Source organism: Rhinolophus ferrumequinum, chromosome 19 (assembly GCF_004115265.2).
Source record: "Rhinolophus ferrumequinum isolate MPI-CBG mRhiFer1 chromosome 19, mRhiFer1_v1.p, whole genome shotgun sequence".
Lineage (NCBI taxonomy): Eukaryota > Metazoa > Chordata > Mammalia > Chiroptera > Rhinolophidae > Rhinolophus > Rhinolophus ferrumequinum.
This window is the reverse complement of record NC_046302.1, coordinates 13,861,566-13,886,812: the sequence shown is the minus strand read 5'-3', so window position 1 is coordinate 13,886,812 and position 25,247 is coordinate 13,861,566. Positions and strand designations below refer to the sequence as shown.

At 38.9% G+C, this 25,247-nt stretch overlaps 1 protein-coding gene across 10 annotated transcripts in view; it reads right to left on the bottom strand.

Moving 5' to 3' along the window:
• DLGAP1 (DLG associated protein 1) overlaps positions 1 to 25,247 on the bottom strand; it is an 853,569-nt gene that overhangs the window by 14,134 nt on the left and 814,188 nt on the right. For all 10 annotated transcript variants that reach the window (XM_033087117.1, XM_033087115.1, XM_033087116.1 and 7 more), the window contains one exon: positions 11,975 to 12,396. In XM_033087117.1, coding sequence (XP_032943008.1) covers positions 11,975 to 12,396 — 422 coding nt within the window. The remainder of the gene's footprint in view (positions 1 to 11,974; positions 12,397 to 25,247) is intronic.

Sequence of the window (25,247 nt, the reverse complement as noted above, 5' to 3'; positions counted from 1 at the left end):
GGTTTGAAGCAAAAATATCTGGGGTGGAGTTGTGGCCCTTTGGCCTCCCAGGTTTTTGCCATCATGTTCTTTGAGTGGAAATTCCCTACTAGTGCCAGGATTATTTGCATTTCCAATGTCCAAGTGATGGTCTTTCGTAGGCCCAGGGTAGGGAGATAACGATTGGGGCCAGGAGTGAAACCCTGAAACAGGAGGGCGTGGGACAAGCAGATCTCTGTCAGGAAAACAAAACACATCTATGCCAAGTCATTGTGGCACAAAAAAATTTCAGTTGTAAAAAGAATGGAGGAACCGGGGAGGATCACTTGAAAGAGAGGTTAGATGTGAGGTTCAAGTTTTAGTTTTTCTTTTAAAGATTATACATTGTAATGAAAAGCAGAGAAAGACTTTTTTGGGTGTGGCGGTCTTTTATGAAAACTATGATTTAAAATCTCCTGGCTACATTCAGTTAAAACCCCAGACATTTAGCAAAGAGCATACCTGCTCCCTTCCACTGTCCCTGGGGGGGTGGGGGGGTATGACTTTTATTTTGGGAACAAAGAAGTGGTATAAAAGGCACGAGTGAAGAGAATGAACAATTTCTTTTAACCCTGTAAGTGAATCCATGACAAAGCGGCATGGAGTTTCATTATGTTGTGGTAGCAGAGTGAAAATAGACTATTTCCTTTGGGGAAATGCCTCACTTTTTACTAACTGAAAATCAGTATTTCAACTCCTAGGGCATAATTAACATGTGTATTCTTTCATGTTTCAAGAAGAGTTAGGTCTCTTGAACTGAAGAGGCGGAAGCACCTTTCTTTGACTGTTTCCAATTCTTACTGACTATGTCCAACTCCGCCATCATCAGGCCTTCATGTTAGGCCTCAGGAACAGAGAAAAACAGACATAATTCTTATACCCTCAACATAGCTTCCCTGAAACCTGGACACTACATATGAATATGAAGGAATATGTCTGGCTCTCCCACCAGTGGTGAAGGTTTCTATGGTGGACATGCGGGTGAAACGCTCCCCAGGTCCTACCACATCAACGGTAATTTGATGAAATACACCAAAAGAGCATAGGCATCTGAGTCAGGAATGATCAGCTTTACCTCTTACCAGCTGCTGATCTTGGGAGAGTTTATCACTCTTTCAGACTCTGTTTTCTTTATCTGTCAAATGACCAAAATACTATCTTCATAGGATTGAAAATTCTTTAATAAAATAGTACATGAAAATTGTTAGAATGTAACAGGAATGATAACTCCTATATCCTGTCAACATTCTTTAGCTCTTAGGCATTTACCTGGAAACTAAAAGGTGGAATGATCCAAAACAGGGAATTATTTCTCCTGGTAATCCTCACACCCCGACCTTTCTCCCCAGCAGTGTGGACTGATTGTCCTCTGTTTGGGTGGTTCTCTTTAAGGCAGATTTCCACAAGTGTCCAGGAGTGGGTGAATAAGTTTTTTGGTCTCTCTCTATTTCCAAAATCCATAACAATTATTCAGGGGCCCAGATTTTCTCTCTGTATAGTCTGGAACAGTTCCCTCCACCTATCAGAGCCAAAACAGTGACCAACTGGCTGCTGGGTGACAAAGATACAGAGAGGAGACAGGACCTCAACCAATGCTGGACACTTAGACCACCCCGCTGGAGCCTTGTGCAGAAAACAACTCACTGCCAAATGAGGAGTCAGAACCCTCCTCATGAGCAGCAGCTGCTACTGTAAAACAAGGTCCATCTTTGGGTGCAGAATTTGCCAGGTAATCCTGCAAGCCTGGAGAGCTATATTCCGTGCTATGTTCCAAATAATGCTTTGCTACGTGGTTTAGTGTCACTACAAACCATGGTCTCCAAACTCAGTGGACCTTTCACTGTTGTTCATTAGTCCTTTGAGATGCTCTTTGTTACCTCTTTCTCTGACCCTTCTTTCCTGACTCTTATTAACTCGCAACTCAACCCCTGTCCCCTCATATTCAACAATAACCTTGCGTCCTATGAGATGAAGAAAACAGAGGGGCTCACGCATGAATATTCTCAATGTTCTGCTTCTCCTGATACCTGCCCCCCACACCGTCCCCTAAACCTCTAAAGAGTGCAGAGATTCTATATGATGGGCAAGCAGCAGACTCTTCAGGTTCTGTTGACAACAGCAGAGATGTCAGGTGCCGGGAGAGAGTTATTTACATTCATTCCTAATGTAATCTGTCCACGACCATTAACTGCCCCCACCCTAAAGACTTTTCTACGTCCACTCTTCCCATCTACCAGTGTCCCTCCCAGCTGCTTTAAGCACTGCTCCATGAGTCCCTGCCTCTGTCAGCAATCTGCCTCTTTGCTAGAGCAGTACTCACGATGCCTAGAAGCACCCTCAAGTCTCTCTCATTCTAAGGGGGAAAAAATACTCCCCAATTCCATGATCCCGTTTTGCTAATATGAAATTCATATTCTTCCCTGTTATGGACTGAATTGTATCCTACCAAAACTCACATGCCGAAGTCCTAACCCCCAGTACTTCAGAATGTGACTGTATTTGGAGGTTGGGCCTTCAAAAAGTTAAAATGAGGTCATATGGGGGGAACCTAATCTAATATGACTGGTCCTTATAGGAAGAGGAAATCAGGACACAGACACACACAGAGGGAAGACCAGTTGTAAGCCAAGGGAAGATGCCTCCGAAAAAAAACAACACCTTGATCTCATACTTCTAGTCTCCAAAACTGTGAGAAAATAAATTTCTGTTGCTTAAGCCACCCAGTCCATGGAACTTGGTTACGGCAGCCCTAGCAATCTAATACATTCCCTTAAATGCTTGATTCTCCAAAGGGTAGACTGCCTTTGCTTTCTCTGCATCCTCAACTCCACATGTCCCTCCAGGCCCTGTAGGCTGGCTCTCTCCTCACCCTCCTTACCTTCCTGGATCTCTCTGCATTTGGCACAAAGGAAACTCAGCTCTCTTGGCTCTCACAACACACTCTGGCTCTGACGCTGCCTTCCTCGTTTTTTATGGATTTCTTCTCTCACTCCACCTCATAAATGTTGAACACAAATTCAATCCTAGCCCACTTCCCTTATTTTTGTTGAGTAACTTAACCCATTCTTCTGGTTTCAGCTATTTTGTAAAATACGTTTATGTTTCTCAAATTTGTAACTGCAGCGCTTCCCACCCCTCCAGCCTCAGAGTAGCATATCTGAGCCCTTGCTTGACACCTCTTGTCTCCCCATGTTCCCCGCAGGATTCTCTAGTTGATTACAACTCGGGCTACAAGGCTCCATCACTTCCTCCACAGTATGACTATTCTCTCTCCGTTGCCAACCTTAGAAGTTTGGTTTTATTAAGGGAACTAGAAGGTTTTCTTATCTCATGTAATCCCCATGCTTCAAACTTTTCCATGGTTCCCTACCATCTGTCGGATAAGGGGAAACTCCTTTAAATGGCTTGCAGGTAAGGCCCACATGTCCAGCCTTCCCTCTGTCCATTCCCTCTGTGTTCTGGGCCCCCAAATCCAAAGTTGTCTCTTTCCTCAGTGTTTGCTCAGGCTAAACACTGAGCTGGAGATACCTCCTGCCCTGGTGCTCAGTACCTGGTCCTTTCACCTTTCCCTCTGCATCGTTTCTCAAATTCCCAGACATAGCTCTGTCCCTTCCCTTCCCACATGCTTCCCAGCAGGATCTATTTATATGTCTGACTTTCTACCCAGACCACGAGCCCTTCGATAACCTAAGCTGTGCCCATGGAACCCTGTTGAAGGAATAAGTTTCAAAATTAATTTACTCATCTACAAACTTTATGTGAACCAGAAAAATAAATTAACTGCAGCATTCCAGGCTTTAAGCATTCTGTTTCTTTAAAGTTTTAACATGTCTAGCACCACATTTTAAGTTATAGTCTTGATTAATTAATTAGCTAATATAGTATTTGCTGGACTATTATGCCTCTTGGTTTTCTGTTTATAATATTACCTGTGCTGACTTAGGCTGGAAGAGCCACGCCATTCGGGATAAGTTGAATGTGCTTGTATGTGAATTAAACCTCCTTATCCTGAAGTCTTGACTTCTTGGTACTCACCTGGCTTTTTTTTTTTCAATGTTGGTAGACTTCGTGGGTAAAGGAGGAAAAAGGAATTTTTAAAAAATGGGTCCAGGACGGCCGGTTAGTTCAGTTGATTAGAGCGCGATGCTCTTAACAACAAGATTGCTGGTTGGATCCCCATATGGGCCAATGTGAGCTGTGCCCCCCGCAACTAGATTGAAACAACTACTTGACTTAGAGCTGATGGGTCCTGGAAAAACACACTTAAATAAATAAAAGTTCAAAAAAAAAAAAAAAGTGGGTCCACTCACTGACTTTAAAGTCACATGGATTTGTTAGACTGAATCTGTGTGATTTCAAGTTGGAATTATCCATGTGGAGACATTCTTATTTACAAGTGTGTCCTCGTGGAAAAGAATTTCTCCAACAAACTGCCCAGCTGCTTCTCAAACACTGTTGTGATTCAGAGCTGTTGTCAACAAAAGGTCTCCATAGAAAACATGGATCTGTTTCATTTCGATAGCCAGCAGTGGCTGTTCTGCATTTAACAAGAGTGCTTTTATTTTATTTTATTTATTTATTCATTGAAACTTGGTGGTGGCTAGAACAAACAATAAAATTTTCAAGTACAAATTTTCCCATAGACTAAAACCAAGGCTTCCACAGGGTTAAAACATGTAGGGGGTGATGTGGGGGGAGGGGGAATAAACATTACTGTTTTGTTTGTAAAGAGCAAGTTTTCAAAAACTCAGCTAATTTAACTTTTTCCCCCCAGTCCTTACTCCAGGAGTCTTACTCATAAAAGTTGGTTATGCTTCAACCCATATTTCAATTTACATTAGCATTGAAATAATAACACCATATGCATCACCTAGATAAATACAATTTTTGATCTTTTGAAAGCTGAAGGAAATAAAATTAGTCAATATTTCCCTCAGTAATATAGAAGAAAAGAACTAAAGGCTGTGTTTGAAGTTCACTGTAATTATATTCCACAGAAACAGTTATTGTTAGAGAAAACAATCAGAGATCTTACTCCATGAGTCAGTCCCTCACTCTGTAATCTCTGCCTCTCTGCAGTGCAGGAACAATGGGAACTTATCCAGTCTGAATAATGGGAACACCACTGGCCTAGGGAACAGGAGATCTGTTTCCAGGGCTGGTTCTGTCTTCAACTTCACCTCTCAATGCCTCAGTGCTCTCCTCAGCTTCAAGACCACCTCCATCCAGTAACACATACCCACAAAAGCAAGCTCTATAAATGTCCTCTGGCACCAACAACTTCCTCTTTGTGTCCAGCGCTAAGCAAAGCAAAATGAACTGAGCATTCTAGAAGGTTAAACATAAGGTACATTATATATGATTTCCTTTTCATTACTGCTACTTCCTCTGCGGTCACTAATTTCTGGTTGGTCAGACCTTAAAATAAAAGACTATGTAGCCTGTGTGTGTGTGTGTGTGTGTGTGTGTGTATGTGTGTGGGGTGGGTGTTGGGGTTGGGGGTGGGGGGGGAGACGGAGAGGGACCTTTTGAAGGCCACTTCAAAAGTAAGATGAGACTAAAACAGAAAGTAGCTGGGATGCACCCACTTCTCCCCACTTAGAAATACACAGGGCTTGAGGCAGATGAACTGTAGAAATCATGAGTGCTGCTTTGCCTGCCCCTCACTGTTTCAAAGGCTGCAGAGACACCACCACCGACACTGGGCAGAGTAAGCCTGGCGATCGCACCGATAGACGGTCACAATGATGACTGTGCACAGCTTCCGTAACTCAACCTGAAACCAGGCAAACGCCATTTCAGGTTTCATTACCAGCCTCACATTCGCTGCCAAGGCTCACAAGCCTTCTGGGGGACTCAAGGCCAAGTTTCACTAACTTGGATGCTATTACCTGGCAAAATTAAAGTGGAATTAATCCGCCTCCTGCACACGCTCTAGGTTTATCAGTTAGTTTCAGATAGAGCCTGAAAATTCCACACAGAAGTTGTTCGCAATTCAGGAGGCAAAGATAGATTTCCAAGTACAATTAACCAGTATTTCATCCGAGGGCCATTGAAACCCGAACCCATGTTTTTCACCCGCATTGGTAGACGGCATTCCTAGTTAGAAGCATTCAGTTCCATCTGGTCGTTTCATTCCTGGTCAGATAATACCAGACGTATCTATGTAACATACAAGCCACTGTCAAAAGCACTGAGCCATCTCCCCAAGACAGCTGTTTCACACAAGGGCTTCATTGTCTGAGAAAAGCTTGTATCATTTTACTTCAAGTGCTGCGGGAACAAGCATTCTGTCAGCTGCCACGGTTTGGAGGAAAACTCACTCAATGCAGATTTTCATTATTTTGTTATCGAGCCAAAAACCTACTATCGACTGTTAAGGATAAGGGTTTAAAACAAGAACTAAGGTCCTTGCTCTGCTTTTATTTTATCAGGGAAAATAATAGCTCCACACACCCGAAGAATTTATAGTTATACTTTTCAAAAGATAGCTTGAGGTTACTAGGTGACTACAAGTGCTTGTTTTCATTTTGTCCTGCATTGTGCACATTTATCCAGTTTCAGGTAAACCGGCAAAGTGTTTTCCAGCCTGAGAATGCCAAAAACAGTATCCCTAGGAAGCAGCTGTCAGAATGAGGATAACAGCATCATAAAATAATTAATAACTGAATAATTATTTAAAATTGAATGGCCCCTTTCTTCGTCATCTAGCTAACAGAGAAAGATGACTGCAACCACCCAAGCCCAAATCTGTACTTTAAATTCCCAGTAAGCAGATAGGTTCTATTTCTTTCTTCTCCTTCTCCTTCTCCTCCTCTTCCTCCACCTGCCCCTCCTTCCCGACCCTTGAACATTTGAGGATTAGGGCCACCAACCCCCACAGTAGAAAATCTGCATATTCTACTGACTCTTCTGACACTCAAGGTGTCCTCTCAGTATATGTGGGGGATTTGTTCCAGGACCCCCTGCAGATACCAAAATACACAGATGCTCAAGTCCCCTGTATAAAATGGTATAGATCAATGCATAAAATCAGCCCTCCGCATCCTCAAACTCCCAACCACAGAATGAAAATAGTACAGGTACTTATTGAAAAAAAAAATCCTCATATAAGTGGACCCATGGAGTTCAAGCCCATATTGCTTGAGGGCCAACTGTATTATGAATGCAAGAAGACATTTAACAAAATACCTTATATTCTTATAAGCGTAATGAATAACTACGAGCATGATGATAGCAGGCTTGTTCTACCTACCTTCAGCTGTTGCAGACTTTATTATTGTGGTAAAATATACATAAGATCTATTTAAACCATTTTTTAAGTGTACAATTCAGAGACTCATTAAGTAAACTCACCAAACATTTCAAACGATTTTAAAATTGGGATAATGCTGGTGCCCACCCCCACAAAATAAATTAAGCAAGTATGGTAAGAATCTTCCTTTCTCTCCCTCTATTCTCCTTATGTTTTCATGACTTTGAAGACTAGCTCTCATGGGAGGGATCTGTCAAGGCGCGAATTTTGTCGTGTACATGGAAGAGATCCCTCTTTGTATAAGACCCAAGGAACACATAGGGGCTTGGCCAAGAGATAGATACATCTGTGCCTAACCGATTCATCAAAACTTTTTTTCTGGGTGTCCACAGATTTTTTTTTTTTTTTTAAAGCTGGTTACTCAGAAACTGGCTATGCCTGTCAAACAGGATTGGCCTCTCTTCCTTACCACCACACTTCTTATGAAAAAAGAAAAGGTTAATTTAGAGAATTAGTAAAACAAAGGCCCTGTGCAACTCCAGGCCCAGTTATCAGAACAGAATTGTGGTTGCCAAGGAGCCAGGGAGAGATATGTAGGGAGAGCTTTAGAGGAAGGCACCAAGCAACACACAAAGTATCATTATCTTGTCAAATGCTATTCATGTTGTATCTGTTCCATCAGACACTTCTGCGTTTTGTGACCTTGGACAAGATACTGCAAGACAGCTGTTTTGAGGGCAAATAAAGCAACACCTGTCAAAGTCTCTAGCTGACTGCCAGGGGTATTGTAAGGACAAGATGAATATTCTTTCATGTGCTTATATTTTCCCTTCTTGCAGTGGAGGGTTGCTCCCGTTTTCTGGTCAGATCCTCCCCCGGATCTGCCTCATTCGAAACTGGCGACTCTTTGACCTGGGCATATGAGTTTATCTTTGCACTGTTTAGAATTCTGGAACGCTAGTAGATTGGAGCTCCTATTTTGTACTTCCCAGAACATGAAAGAAAAAGACTTAAAGTGCTGGAGAAATAGAATTGCATCCTAAGAGCTGGAAGGGACACACAGGGCTCAAGGAGACCATCTAGCTAACTAACCAACACAGCAGTCCTTTCTACCATTTCTGTAGCAGGTGCTCCCTCTCTCTCTGCCAAATCTTTGCTCTGAGGAGAAGGCTCATCACCTCACAAGGGACTGCCCCTGCCATCTTTTGGCAACAATAACTGCTAGTTATTTATTAAGTATTTGTTAGCTACTTAGGAAGAAATGTTTTGTTAGGTAAAATACTTTTGAAAAATAGAATTTCCAAAATATTTCGAGGACTCAAATACATAGCCACTGATCCCTTGCTATGTGCCAGCAAAAGTGAAGATGAATGACATAAAAGTTTCTGTCCTCGGAGAGCTCACTTTTTAGTGGAGGAGAGAGATACACAGATTATCATAAAGTAATGTTGGAAATACCTGATAGACAAATGTACAGGCTACTATTACAGAGACACACCCAATTCAGCCTGAGGGGAGGCATTCCTCAAAGACTTTCAGAAGGTGAGGCCCAAGCTGAGACTTAAATGAGCCATATTTTGTAAACTAGTTGGGCTTACATGAATAGATGTTACTAATTTGAATCAGTTTTGCACATTTGAAAAAACACATGTAAAGGGCATTTACTTCTAAACTTTGGGTTAGTAGTTTGATCTAAAACTATGAAGTTATATTTTTAAAAAGTAATAATTTGGACTTTTCACTATAGACCATTGGCTTTCAAACTGTATTCTAGGAATCCTAGGATTTTTTTTCGGAGGGTAGGTGAAGGTTGTTAGAGACCTTCATCGGGGGGTGGTAGAAACTAAGCAAACAGGTCTCCAGGCCCTCACCAGAACAGCTTCACTGCTCCTCCTGTTACATTTACTGGTGTGTATAAATTTTTTTTTAATTAGATAAAGGAGCTCTAATATTAAAATATTAAAGTTTCAAACTACAAAGGGAGACCAACTCCCCAGTGAAGCAGGTTTCATTGTGTACTTGCCACCTAAGGCTAATTTACTCAGTTGGGTACTTTAAAGCAAAGCACCAAAAATACTCCTACCCTGAGTTATCTTTGTTCATTCTGCAACCATGACCCAAGCACCACCATCCCCACCCCACCTCCACACCTCGGGCAGCAACCTCGTAAAATAAAGAAGTAGATCTGAGAAAATTCATCACTACTCTGAAGAAAACATGAGTTATTAATGGTGGGATAGTAGCCATTTCACATACAAAGACAGCAAATTATTATTCTTTAGACCAAATCTTGTTATAACATAATCTGTTCATATTAAATAGGTTTAAAAGTTCCATTTATAAATCAGTATTTTAAGTAACATCTGAAGTAAGATTCTGGAACCTGGAACAACTGGACAATTCCTTCATGTTCATTATTTTGGGACTTTGACAGTCGTGTACATTTCAAAACATAAACATGCTTCTCTTCATCCCAAACACAGGAGGAGAACCTGGTTTTCTGACAAGATTTTCACCTTTCAAATATTTTTTTTAATCAAAATATATTGATTTGTTTTCACAGCGTCTTAAGTCTTAAGAAAGATTGTCCTAAATCTTTATACAATGACCATCCTCAGGCATCATTATAAAGCTGGGTTGAGAGAAGTCTCAGATCAGAAGAAAACATCAGATTAAAAGTAAACATCAGATGAGCAGCATTCTTGGGTCCTATTGGAAGGCAACTGGGAAGCTAGAAAGAGTCCCAAACTAATGGATTGAAATTTGAACGACAGCTTTTCCTGTTGAGCAGCTCCTGTGACACTGATTTTTCCTAGGAAAATTTAGTAAAATTTGGGTATGCCCACAAGGGGTAAAGGAGAATAAGATGCAACTGCTAAGACTCTCTTACTGAAATCTATCCCCACCCACTGCTTCTGGGTGGTTCCTCATTCACCTGTTACAAGGGCAAAAGCTGATTTTGCTGTGGATCAACACTCAGGTGAACCTGCAGTGGCACCAACGGTTAGGGGCAAGTGTCAAGGAGATTTACTTTTCCACTGCTAATTTGTTTGCATTTATAGTATGAAAGAACAAAAGGAATGTTACAGAAACCCATTTATGGATTTTCTAACCCGCTCAGAAAGGCAACAAATAAGCCAGTCAGCCAGTTAGTAGGATCCAGGCAGGAGGAAGGAGCACAGAGAAGAGATGTGACCAAGAGTGCGAACACAGCGAGGAAATCCCACAGCCTGCTAACTGTTCTTTTACAGACTTAGTTTTCATTGAAAAATACTTCCCTTATGGAAAACTCAATACACCTTAACACAATGAGTTTGGTTTACTTAGTAAGTCTTTTTAATCTGATTTACAATAGGCTATAGGTCTGATTATTAAGAAATTATTATTATTATTATTATTTTTACTTTAAATTAAAGTTTATTGGAGTGACAGAAATTATTATTATTATTTTTGTTAAGGATGACTATGAATGATGGTTATGTGAAAAAAAAAAAAAGTCCTTATTAGTGTTAGATACACAGTGAAGTTCCTTGATGCCTCAGATTTTCTTTAAGATACTTTGGCAAAAACCACAATAAGTGGGCGGAGATAAGATAAGACTTGCCAATTGTTGAACTGAGTGATGGCATATAGGGTTTATTGTATTAAACTTTCTACTTTTGTGCATGTTTTAAAATTTTTGTAATAAAAAGTTAATTCTGATTTTAAAACTAGGTCTAAAAAACCGTATCAGGACAATACTCTTCTAGGTGGTTCTCACACAAAAATGAAGGCAGACTTTAATGCCTACCACCAAATGTCTTTGATTAAAAAATATCATCAGTTAGATCCACCATTCATTTAATGATCGTTTTTCAGAGGAAAATAAACACACAACATTAAAATACACATTGATGATAAACTATTAACATATCCAATTTCAGAATTGTTGAAAATCTGCCTCAGAATTGAGGTACTCTGGTAATTTTTCTTGGTCAATTTGTAGGAATCGTTGTTAAAAGGCCAAGTTTGAAAATAATGGTGTGCGAGGATTTCATTATCTACTTTATTTATTCATCAAATTTGTTTTATCATTTACTTTAACCCATTAAATTGGAATTTTTGTTAACTAATTTAGGGGTTGAAGGTTTCCCTCCCTAAAACGTAAGACAGAAAGTGCTGGGGGGAAATAGGTTTAAGAATGTAAGTAAGGGTAGGCCTCTACTGGCCTATACATTATTAAGCTTGTTTTAATATTGTGTGTTAATGAAAGTAATAAAACTGAAACCTTGTAAATGCCCAATGCACATGTGTAAGTGGACCTTGAAACTTGTTAGAATTACTGTTAATATCCTGAGAATCAGCACCCCTTCAAGTAATATCTTGGGTAAGAGGCACCACGTTAGGAACAGGAAGGAGGCCACCACCATGCCGAGGTTGGTATTTTTTCAGAGAGGAAAAGTTCTAGAGCTAGAAGTCACAGACCTAGAGTTAGCGGAGGTGTTACATCTGCCCAGCAGTTCTCTTTTTATTGGGCAGCGCAGGGGCGTGTGGACTCTCGGCTGGAATCGCCCGGCTCTTTCATCTGTTCTGTTTGGGCTAAGGCTCGACTGCAGGGATGGACCAGTGCAACTGGCAGGGAAGAAACCACCAGTCTAAAGACACCAAGTAAGCCCAGACCCCAGTGCCGGGTGTACAGAGGTGAGCAGCTGCGTTACTTACTGTCTTCCGGCAGGTTGTTTTCCCGCTCTTCTCTTTCCATCTGCTGACACCAGCCTTCCATGCGGTCTCGCTCTGCCTGGAGAAGCTTCAGAAACCAGTGGCCGTCCCGGTGGCACACTGACCTTTGAACGGCCTCCATAGGGTCTTCAGTGATCGAGTCAATCCAGGGATCCGGGGGAGGCAGAATCGAAGGGTCAAAATCCGCATCGAAGTCATCGTCGGCTGCGCAGGCGTGGTAATGGTTTCCTGAGCCCTGAATGCTGACAGTGGAGGTGCTGGCGTCGCGGGAGAACTGTCTGGCCATTGGGCTGGGGCACGAATTGTCCTCTATAGACTCCAGAGAGTTTTCCAGATTGTCGTGGAAGTCCAGGTCGGCCTGCACTGCTGTCGTCACACTGTTGGATCGAGTGAACCTGCGGAAGCTTGGGGGAATAGAGAAGGGAGATTTAGTTCAAGGATATTTCTTGAAGCAACACCATAGTCTACTCTTTTTCATGGGTGTGGCTATAGGGGGGTCTGAACTTCTCAGTCTGCAGAGGTAGGCTCTTGATTCAAGCATATAAATTGCCATGGCTCTAATATAAAGGATACAAATTTCTCATCTTTGTTTAATAGTAAAGCATATCTAGAGAAATTTTAGAAGTGGAGCAATGTGTGCCCCTCTCAAAGCCAGTATAATCTCAATGTCCAACATCCTCCCCAAATCCGGGCAGCTTGAATCCCGAAATTCACGTTGGTGAGGGGTAAGAGAGCAATTCGATCATATTTTATTGTGCATAATTTGGTTAGAAATGGGGGGAGAGCCAAGACTATCGTGAATCCTGCAAAATCACATTGTTTTTTTCCAGTGGCAGCTCTTACCAAGTAAGACTTCCTGAAAGCAAACTAAAGAATTGCTAGGTTCCTCTTAAAATTAAGACTCCTTTCTCTGATAAGGATTCACTGTCTCTTGATCATATAGGTTCATTGTAATTTGGTACACAGCCTTTGGGGCAAACATTGGCTCACAATTCTAGAGTTCTCCTGTCCTGTCCTTTGTGCTTTTAATTTCCCTTCCCACGGTCCTTCTACCAAGGTGATAACAGATTCAGTCTCAGCATTTTATATGGACATCCATGCGATCAGCCTTTCCCAACGAAATGGCTTTATACATCTCTGGTTGACCCCCACAATGAAGACATGTGGAAGGTAAGAGGAGTGGGAGAAGAACAGAGGAGCCATGAATTCTTTCTCAGACAAGGGGCAAGGGAAGGTGTGGGCATGAAGTAATTTAAAACACACCAAAAGGTTCTTCACTGGCTCCTGGAGCATCAGGAAACAGTGATGGAGAATGTAAGTCCACTGAAGGCATGTGTCCTTTACCCCACTTTGTATTTTTTTTTTAAAGGTAACTTCCTGATCTAATATTTTATTTTTTTATTGTGAAAAAATACATATAACAAAATTTACCATTTTAACCATTTTTAAGTGTACAGTTCAGTGGCATTAAGTACATTATTCACATTGTTGTGCAAACACCACCATTATCCATCTCCAAAACTTTTTCATTCTCCATAATTGAAACTTTATACCCATTAAACAACCACTATCCATTTTCCCCTTCCCCTCCAGTCTCTGGCAACCACCATTCTCTCTGTCTATGAATCTGACTACTCTAGGTTCGCTCATATAAATGGAATAATACAGTATTTGTCCTTCTGTGACTGGCTTATTTCACTTAGCACAATGTCTTCAAAATTCATCCATGTTGTAGTGTGTATCAGAATTTCTGTCCTTTTAAAGGCTGAATTATATCCCATCGTACAGTAGTCCCCTCTTATCTATGGGGATACGTTGCAAGACTCCCAGTGGATGCCTGAAACTGCAGATAGTACCGAACGCTACATATACTATGTTTCTTCCTATACATACATACCTGTGCTAAAATTTAATTTATAAATTGGGCATAGTAAGAGAGTAATAACAACTAATAATAAAAATGAAACAATTGTAATAAAAGTTATGTGAATGTGATCTCTCTCAAAGTATCTTAGGTACTATACGCACCTTTTCACTTAAAGGAAGCACTTTACAGCTTCTCTTTAGCATATCCCGAATTGCCAACAGCACTACTCTTGCATTTGGGCCATTATTAAGTAAAATAAGAGTCACTTGAACACAAGCACTGTGATAGGAAATCTGATAACCGAGTCCACTACTGACTACCTGATGGGGAGTATGCACAGTGCAGATACGCTAGACAAAGGGATGATTCACGTTGCTGGGCAGTGTGAGATTTCATCATGCTACTCAGAACTGCACAATTTAAAACTTATAAGTGGTTTATTTCTGGAATTTTTCATTTAATATTTTCAGACCATGGCTAACTGTGGGTAACTGAAAACCCAGAAAGCAAAACGGTGGATAAGGGGAGACTACTGTATATACAGAGGGTGCCAAAAAAATGTATACACATTTTAAGAAAGGAAAAAACTGTATTAAAATTACACTGATGGTAACCACTTTGAGCACCTCTTGTAATTGCAGAAGTCAAACGTGACTTGTAGTCATCTTTTGTTATTGGTATATATTGAGTATTACAATTTTAATACAGTTTTTTCCTTTTTTAAAATGTGTATTTTTTTTGGCACTCTCTGTATGTACCATATTTTGCTTATACACATATTTTGTTTATATTCATCTGTTGATGGACACTTGGATTGTTTTGACTTTCTGGCTATTGTGAATAATTCTTCTATGAACATGGGTGTACATACATCTCTTAGAAATCCTGCTTTCAATTCTTTTAGTTATATACCCAGAAGTAGAATTGCTGAATTATATGGTAATTCTGTTTTTAATTTTTTGAGGAATGGTCATACTGTTCTCCATAGCAGTTACACCATTTTATTTATTTATTTATTTATTTATTTATTTATTTTATTTATTTTTTTTTATTTTTTTATTGGGGAATATCGGGGAACAGTGTATTTTTAATTGTGCTCCAAGTCCAGTCGCCGTTTTTAATCTTTAGTTGCAGCGGGCACAGCCCACCATCCCATGTGGGAACTGCACCGGCAATCTTGTTGACAGCCCACGCTCTAACCAACTGAGTCATCCAGCCGCCCCAGCAGTTGCACCATTTTATATTCTCGTAACAGTGCACAAGGGATCCAATTTTTCTACATCCTTGCCAACACATTATTTTTTTTTTCAGTAGCCATCCTAATGGGTGGGAGGTGATACATTTTCTTGACTAGTTCATGATTATGCCATTTTAAGATGGCTTGTTTGTGACTTGATTTTCAATTACTGTTCTATATTTAATAGGGCCAACATTAAGGGATAGTGCACTAAATAATGTCCATACGACATTTAATAAACCAGGTTCTTTTATTTTTTAACTCTCCTGAAACACTATGAAAGCCAATTAATACTAACACTCTGGTCCATCAAAAATAAAGAATGACTAGAATAAAACAGTTACATAGTCATTTGCAAGACTATACAAAGACTGAAAGTCATAAAAATAAGAGTTCAATCATATCAATAATTCAATTTTTTCCCCTAGACAATAAATGTCTAGGAAAAAATGGCTGCACTATTGATCTGTGTTAGTTATTGGGGTGGTCAAAATGATCAAATATGTTATAACTCATTCTATGAAGATAGACCAGCTAAAACTGGCCCATCTCACTGTTTGCTGTTCTCAAGAAATTACTTCTGTTGAAGGTATTATACCTGGCCATTTTATAAGTTTTTTAACTCTCTAATATACCACTAAAAAAAAAAAAATCACACAGTGTGAAAGTCTGAAAGCAATGTTAGAGATCTCTGGTACTAGGAATAAAAGGAAGAAGCTTTTAGCAAAATGGTTCTTCCAATAGCCACTTATTCCTTGGCTGTTGTAGGCCATTTCTGTTTTCTTGTTCATCTCTCAAATGTGAAATGTCATCTCCTGAAGCTGAGCTTTCTCTCCAGCTGCATGTGTGTAACTTGGATGACTCTCCTTGCAACAGTTGATATTCTGGCTGATCTAACACAATATCCCAACCATGAAAACACTAGGCTCCACTCTCCAATATCATGTATTGCCAGAGGCATTACATTTCCAGACTTAAAGAAGGACTAATGTCTTATTATTTTCAATTGGAGCAAACTTTCCAGAGACACAGTCTGTTCCACATACAAAACAGAATGACCTATTTTCCTGTGCCTCTGTTTTTTATCTACACAAAACTGTACCACCAGCATTCCTGATAGAAGGCTCCTGGCTATGAATCTTGTAAAGTATCCACCTTCTTTTAAAAAAATTACTTGGCAGTAGATTAGTAGAAGTTTGCAGTTTAGTCACCCAGAAAGAAATAAAAGTTAAGTAAAATTAAAATGGTTTGGGATTAAAAGCGGTTCCTTTGAACTCAGGCAGCCCTGTCCAGGCTGCGCTGTTTCTATCAATTAAGTTCCTCAAGCAAGTGCTTTCTTCCACCCAGAGCTTTCAAAGAATGTTCTGCTCTACAAAACATTTTAAGTCTTTCATGTACAAAGTTCCTTCTCTGTGAAAGGTGTAATCAAATTGTTATTGTTGTTTTAAATTTTTGATAAAAACACAAACAGATTCACTGGATTCATTTCTGTATTTTTGAAAAGAACAGATTAGTTGCTGGCTGCTGGTGAAAAATCTAAAAGTGGAACCCAGTTCTTCCTATTTTCGAACCCACAATTACCAATCCTGAAGCTCCTTCGGTCCTTCATGCCCCGAAGGCACAATGTATAATAATTACAACTTCTGAAAAGGGCTGGCCAATATTCTGGCCTAAGGAGCAGAAAACCATGAAACTAAAGACTGGATCAACCAGATGGGACACAATACCTCGTCTGTTCTGAATAGCAAGAGGAAAGTCACTTGTTAGTATTCTGCTGTTGCTTTGTGCTCCTTTTATGAAAGAAGTTTATATTTCAATTAGAGGATTTTTCTGTCCCCTCCCGCCCACAACTTTTCTGTACAGCAGATTACAAATCAACACGTAGATGGTAAATTGCAGAGGCCCATACTTGTCCCCCCTGTCTGCTGGGGCTGTTGTTAAACAAAAGTCATGAACAAAAACTAAGCACAGTCATTATCTTTAGATCACACATGCTTTGGACCTGCAAGGCATTCTCCTATGCGAGACTCAAGTCATAAAATTATCATAGGAGACCAACTGAGTCATTCCGTTACAGAATCCTCTGGCCTCTGGTTATCTTCTTTATCCCTCTCATTCACATAATGGTTGCTTTTCAGGGCTAAATCTAGTTTCAAAGGGAGAAACACTAGTCCTATGCTCTTCTTTCTTTCTTTGTAGTGGCCTTTAGACATTTTTCACTAAGCTTTCGGTCAAGGCTGAATATATGTGGGATTTAAAAAGCTACTCTTCAAAAGTGCAACCATCTTGGTTTTTGTGAACTGGCACCCTTTAACTGATGTAAAAAACCAAGACATCTCATTATGTAAAATAAAAGGTAGGTGAAAAGAAAGGTGTGTGGGTGAGGGGATTGAGCTGAAGAATTAAAACTTCCTAAAGAAGCGGTTCACAGTTTCTTGTCAGACCGGCTTCCCCGTTAGAAGTACATGGGAGAACCCAGGCTAAATGTAACCCTTGTTCACAAATTCATTGAGAAGGATCTCTCTGCTCCCCTTTGTATGAGGTTAGCACTGTCCTATCAATAGATTTTAAAACTACCCCAGCACAAGCGTCCATTGGTTATTTAAAATCCTCCATGTTCATCATTCTTTTGCTTAAAAATCTCTTTAAGCAAAGGAAAATAGAATAGGTTTTCAACATAAAGACTCTCTCTATTTCAAATAATTATAATATATTTGTCAAATAACAGAAAGGGAGGAAATGAAAAATAATGACAGAGGGCTTGTTATCTTCAGATAGCTTCAGAGACAACCCAGCATGTTGCCAGCTTCCTTTTAGTATCAGCTGGGCTGGTGCTGGTATAGTGATAGGCTGTCACTATAGGAATCTTGGTTAGAAGTCTCAACAAACTTGAACTGGCTATGCCCCAGCAACCGAAGCATTAGGTCACTCCTTGGCACTGCCCTCAGCTAACTAGCAAAAGCCTGAGAGGTCTCACTCACAATTCTTTTTTATCATGTCTTGTTGTTGGGTCAAATGGGGGCCATAGGCTCATGAGTTAGATGCTCATTTTTCTTTTTGTAAACTAAATTATCTTGACAGACACATAAACAAGAAGAAGGAGGGCGGGAAGGAGGACATAAAGACAGGCAAAAGGAGGAAGGAGAGAGAGAGAGACAGAGAGAGACAGAGAGAGAGAGAAGTGAATGTATGAGGCATAACATCAGGAATTATGCCAAGTTTCAGGCTTTTGAAATTTGAAACGCATGAAAGCACACCTTTAAAACTCAGGTGTACTGTAAGGAACTATTTGGCTAGGTCGTGGTACTATTAACTTGGCAAAGAAAAGAGGTTGTTTGCCAAATATAAGATCAATAATGGGTACTAGGCTATGCAGTACTCCAAGTAAACTGTGAGGAATGCGGATTGATCCAAAGCTTCTGAGTTGGCAAAGGAGGGATGTTTTTGACTACCAGAGGTCTTTCCAAGTCTGTGGTCCCTGAACTGGCTGTCAGAAGATACTATCTGGATTTTGGCTTTTTGTTTTAATATCCTGCTTAGTTGAAAAGACACAAATCACTATAAGCCCAAATGTTTACATATTTAAGTCATTTGCAATCAAAAGAGATCATTTATAATAGTTGACATTGTGCTAAAAGAGAGGACAATGTTACCTCTCCAAGTGCTTGGTCCACTGAGTTATGAGGCCATGAACTTTAATGTGTGAAGCAAGGAGGATTTTAAAAACTCAGAACTTTATAGAAATAGAAGTATTTTGGTGGTAAACAAAAGTATAATAATCTTATTCACTGAGGCATTTTGCTTCTAGAAATGGAGAGCAGCTCTCACAATAAATAGCCAGTATTTTCCTTCAACAACTATGCCTCAATCTGTGCATTCATAGACCTGCTGAAATGGCAGGTATCATTCACAAGCGTATTTTGATGACAGTATTTTCCCCACTTAGCATTACCGTATTTCCTCAAAAATAAAACCTCATTGGAAAATAAGCCCTAGCATGATTTTTCAGGATGCTCGTAATATAAGCCCTGCCCCAAAAATCAGCCCCAGTTAAGATCATCAGCCAGACGGATGCATTTAGTACATCCGTTGCAACACACGATGGACATATTGAATTATAAAATAATAATATTAATACATAATTAAATATAAATAAATAATATTATTGACATTAATACTTACATGATAATATAAATTATAATTAAGTATTTGTAAATACCCAAGTGGGCGCCTTTGGACGAGAGGTAAACACCTATGTAAACAGATGAACTCGAGTCTTATTGCTGACTGACCAATAGGAGTACAGACGCAATGAATGGACATGGTTATATTTAATATGAATCTTCATAATTCAATATGTCGTGTGTTGTAATGGACGTTCTTAATGCACTCGTGTGAAACGTTTTCTGAATTTGGTGCCTGCAATTTCTCGTCGCTTTTGTGTGGACCATCATTCTTAATTGTCATAATTTTTGTTGCCACTCCTGTCTCATAAGTACTTGATTTAATGGTAGATTTAAAGGGAATAATATTTCGACCCCCAGACAAGACGAGTGCAAAAAGAAAGAGCTATTCCATCGAATACAAGAAAGGATTGTGGAGGACTCCCAGGGCAAGACTATCACGGCTTTCTGCAAAGAGAAGAAGTTGGATCTCTGAATGGTCTGAAAATGGCGAGCAGAGTAGGATAACCTCAGTCAACAGGTGGACGAGGGAAATGCTAAGAAGCACAAGTGTGGATCAGGTCAGCAACCATTATTTCCTGAACTGGAAGACATCATCTGTGAGTGGATTGCTGACAGGAGAGCAAAGGCTTTGGTTGTGTGCAGGGCTGGTATTCAACAATTTGCCCTTGCAATGGCACCACAGTTAGAAATATCCCCAGGAGAATTCAAAGCATCACAACACTGGCTGGATGGCTTCCTTCAGCAATATGAAGTGTCTTAAAGATCGACGACACTGTTCAATCTGGAAGATACTGAAGTTATTAAACGTGCACTTGCATTCAAGTCCTTTGTTAATGGCATCGACTTTTCTAAATACCAACTCTCCAACATGATTGCTATGGATGAAACTGCAGTGTTTATGGGTCAAGGATCTCAAATGACAATTGATCAGAGGGGTGCCTTGTCAATCTACATTCCCTCCACTGGTTACGAAAGTGCAGTGTTACCTGTATTTTGGCAATTCGTCTGGATGGAAAGAAAGCCCACCTCTAATCGTTACTAAGGGAAAAAAATATAAAGTTGAACATGTTTCAGGCATTTATGCTCTTGAAACCAAAAAAGCCTGGTGCACACAAGCAGTTATAAGGAAGTGGGTCGATTTAATGCTGCCACTTGTTTTGCGAGGTGGCCAAAGAGGTCTGCTAGTCTGGGATTCAGCCAGCACTTCATGTCTGAAGACATGAAGAACTTCTATGCAGAGAGAAGAATAGATCAAATAATGATTCCCACAGGAATGACTGCCCATCTCCAGCCTCTTGATATTGCAATAAACAAGCCATTCAAGGACCATTTGCGCATGGAAATCAATGACTACATTGAAAATAGAATGGAGAGAAATCAGCGAGGAAACTTTGTGAAGCCTAGCCTGCAAGAGGTCGTGACTTGGGTGAAAAATTCATGGGATAAAATCACTGACAGCTGTGTTGCCAATGCACTACGAGCAGGCTACATGGACAAGAAGTGCTCATTGAAGAAGAGCTCTATTGCTGGATATGAGAGATTGGGGCCAATGGTTCTACAGGAAATGGAGTTGCAAGAAATTCAAGCTGGAATTTGGGGTTTGGCGAGTTATGATGATGTTCCAGAAGAAGATGGTATGACTGTATTTGAATAAATGTAGATTTTTGTACATGAATAAATGAATAAATGTAGATTGTCGGACATGAATGAATGTAGATTGTTGTACATGAAAAAATAAGACATCCTCTAAAAATAAGCCCTAATATGTCTTTTGGAGCAAACATTATAAGACCCAGTTTTATCTTCGGGGAAATACAGTAATTATCTCCTGGAAATCTAAGTGCTATTTTGTAATGTCTAAAAGGTATACTAGGAGACAAGGAGATGGCTTCACCAACTGGAGATAAGAAAGACCAGAGGATTTTATGCAAATCACCAAAATATCCATCTGCTCCCATTCCCATACCACCAACATAAATGGAAAGGATCTTGGCTTTCCCTTGTACACACATACCTCCAACACACAAATCCTGCTCAAGACATTCACTGTTATCTAACTTCATCTATTTCACAAAAGAATGGTGGGTGTGGAGGAGTTGATGAGGGAGGAGGAAAAGAGACCACAAAGTGATTTACTACCCATTTATTTCAGTTGGTTTTCTCCTCTAATGCCCTGGATGCTGAAGGCAAATAGTTCTTGCAGTAACACTGAGTCTCACTTGGGTGATCTCTAGATAAAGATCCCAGGCAGTTAAGAAGTCCTTTACAAAGATGGAAATATTAAACCAACATACACCAGAACAATAACATTCTGGAGTATTCTTTTCGGAAAATTGCCATGAGACCAGTGGCTTCTCTCTATACAACCACTAAACACAGATGTCAGTTTGTCAACTTGACAATGTTAATAAATAACCAAAAAGTATATAATTTCAAAGCTTCTACCACCCCTTAACACTTTTAGTTGTAAAAACCAAAGATGATAGCTTTATAAGTTGTTCTAAAATATATCAAAAATATCTAACCTTATGAAAGGTAGCCCCTGAGTTGTGACAGGGGCTATAATACACACTTGTCCACACTTATCTCTTGCTTCTGAACGAGAGATTATGGCAGCAATCCAACAACATGGGGAATATGGCCACAAGCAGAAATGCAAGACCCAGAAGACTGGGCCTAGATCTCAACTAGGAGTCTCCATTGCACATAATCCTACTCTAAGGTTGAAGAAACACTGCTAGAATGTTGAATCAGAGAACTTAACACTGAAAAAAGTTTATTAATGCTAATTGTATCAAATTCCCAAATTTTAGAGATAGAAAGCTACAGTTACTTTCAATTTTGATTTCTTAATTGGAATACTCTTTTATCCCTCATGGTTCCACTTCACTTCATGACCTACCTAGCCAGAGAGTAATGCAAATAACAGGGCTTACCCCAATCACAGGCAAAAAAAAAAAAAAAAAAAAAAAAAAAAAAAAAAAAAATCTATGTGGATGACTTCTGCTTCTGGCCAAAGTGGAATAAGAATGATTGAATTTACTCGTCTATCTGAAATAACCAAAAAACTGGCAAAATATTGTAAACAACTGTTTTGAAGACACTTGACATCAGACAATGAAGGACAGCGATCATTTAGATATGGGAAACAAATGAGGTCTATGATTGCCCCTGATTACTGACCAGTGAAAGTTTCCAGGCCATAGCATAGGGAGTGGTTTCCTTGCAGAATGAGCAGTCTCTCTGACTTGATGAAACATCACTGGGAGTCCAAGGAGAGCAGTATGGCTAGAGTTTGCAAGGCAAAGTGTAGCAGAAGAGAGAACTGCATGAAGAAAACCCAAAGACCTGCACAAGGCTCCAATAGAGTATTCATCTACTATGTTCTGTGCATGGGGTAAGAAACCTATCCACTGTTCTGGTATCTTTATTCCTCTTTGAAAGAAGAAGCTGTCAAGCTACAGTGCTATATGCAACAAAAATATCTTTTAAAAATGATCATAAAATAATAACTTTTTCAATATACAAAGGCTGAAAGAATTTATCACAAGTAGATATGCAATATAAGAAAAGAAGGAAAGGCGTGGCTGCATGGCTCAATTGGTTAGAGCGTGAGCTCTCAGCAACAAAGTTGCTGGTTCAATTACCACATGGGATGGTGGGCTGCACCCCTGCAACTAAGATTGAAAACGGCAACTCAACTTGGAGCTGAGCTGTGCTCTCTACAACTAGACTGAAGGACAATGACTTGGAGCTGACGGGCCCTGGAGAAACACACCGTTCCCCAATATTCCCAATAAAATTAAAATTTAAAAAAAACCCTCACATTTATGGAAAGGGAGAAACCAGTGATACCAGTGTATAGGAACAGCTAAGAGCAGTGTTACAGACATGAAACAAAACAAAACAAAACAAAAAGAAGAAAAGCGAAAAGGAGGAAAATGATGTTAGATGGAAATTTGGATCTACACAAAAGAATGGAGAACACTGGAAATTGTAACTTTGTGGATAAATATAATACTTTTATTCTTATTACTTAAATCTCTTTGATGATAATTGACTGGTTAAAGTAAAACAATAATAATATATTATGGAGCTTTAATATATGTAGAAGTAAAATGTTTGATAAAACACAAACCTGGGAAGTGGAGGAATGGAAGCATACTATTATAAGGTTCTTATATATGAAGTGATATAATTTCACTCGAAGGTAGATTATAATTAAAGATACATATTTTAACTCCTATAGCAACCACTAAAAAAATACAATGAAGAGTTACAGCTAATAAACCAACAAATGGAATAAAAATGAAATCATAAAACAATAATTCAAAAGAAGGCAGAAAAGAATGAAAAATAAGACACAGCAGAAATACAAAAAAACAACAACCACCAAATAAATACAAGCTGGTAGATTTAACCCAAGCATAACAATAGTTATGTTAAATACAAATGGTCTAAGCACCCCAATTTTAAAAAAGATTTTGAAAAATTAGCTTAAAAAGCAAGACCCAACTAGACGCTGCCTATAAAAAACTCATTTTAAATATAATGACATACATAATTTAAAACTAAAAGAATGAGAAAGGACACATCATACTCACACTAAAGAAAAAAAGCTTGATTGGCTATCTTAATATCAGACAAGATAGATTTCAGAACAAAAAATATTACCAGGGAGGAAGAGGGATGTTTCATAATGTTAAAGGGGTTAATCAAGAGGACAAAACAATCTTAAACATTTATGCACCTAATAAAAGAGCTTCACAATACTTGAAGAAGCAAAACTGATAGGACTATAAGGAGAAACAGACAAATTCAGTTTGTCAGAGAGTATAGTCAGAGATTTCAACATCACTCTCTCAATAATTAATAGACTATGTAGACAGAAAATTGGAAAAAATATAAGAGAACTGAAGAACTAACCTAACCTAATTGGCATTTATAGAATACTCCACTCAAATATAGCAGAATACATATTTTTTTAAGTGTACACAGAATATTTAGCAAAATAGACAATATTTTGGGCCATAAAACAAATATTAATGAATTTCACAGGATTCAAGACATAAAGTATGTTGTCTAACCACAATGGAATTAAATACAAATAAACAGTTAAAAGATATTTAACAAATCCCAAAATATTTGGGATCCAGATAACCTATGGATTAAAGAAGAAATCAAAAGAGAAATTAGAAAGTATTTTGAACAGAATGCAAATGAAAACATAATAATCAGAATTTGTGGGGTGTAGTTAAAGCAGTACTTAGAGGGATATTTATAGTACTAAACACCAGTAGTACAAATAAAGCTCTCAAATTAATGCTTACCTGCCACCTTAAGACATTAAAAATAGAAGAGCAAATGCAATTTACAGTAAAAAGAATAAAGGAAATGAAAATATAATGAAATAGAAAACAGAAAAGCAATAGAGAAATATCAATCAAATCAAAGCTTTTAAATGATTGATAAAATTAATAATCCTCTAGTCAGAATGATGAGGAATAAAAAAGAAGACACAGATTACCAATATCAGAAATGAGAGAAGTGACATAACTAGAAATTCTATAGGTATCAAGATTATATTAAAGGAATATTATGAACAACTTTATACTAATAAATTGGATAACTTAGATGAAATAGACAAATTCCTTGAAAGACACAAACTACCAAGACTCAAGCAATTAGAAGTCAATGACCTGAATAGTTGTATATCTACTAAAGAAATTGAATTTGTAGTTAAAAACTTTCCCACAAAGTAAACTCCAAATCCGGTTTTGCTGGTTAATTCAATTAAATATTTAATGAAAAACTATACCAACTCTATACAAATTCTTCTAGAAAATTGAAGAGGAAAAAATATCTTCTAATTCTTTCTATGAAGATAGCATTACTCTAATTTCAAAGACATTACAAGGAAACTACAGAACAATATCTTTCATAAATATAGTTACAAAAAATAAT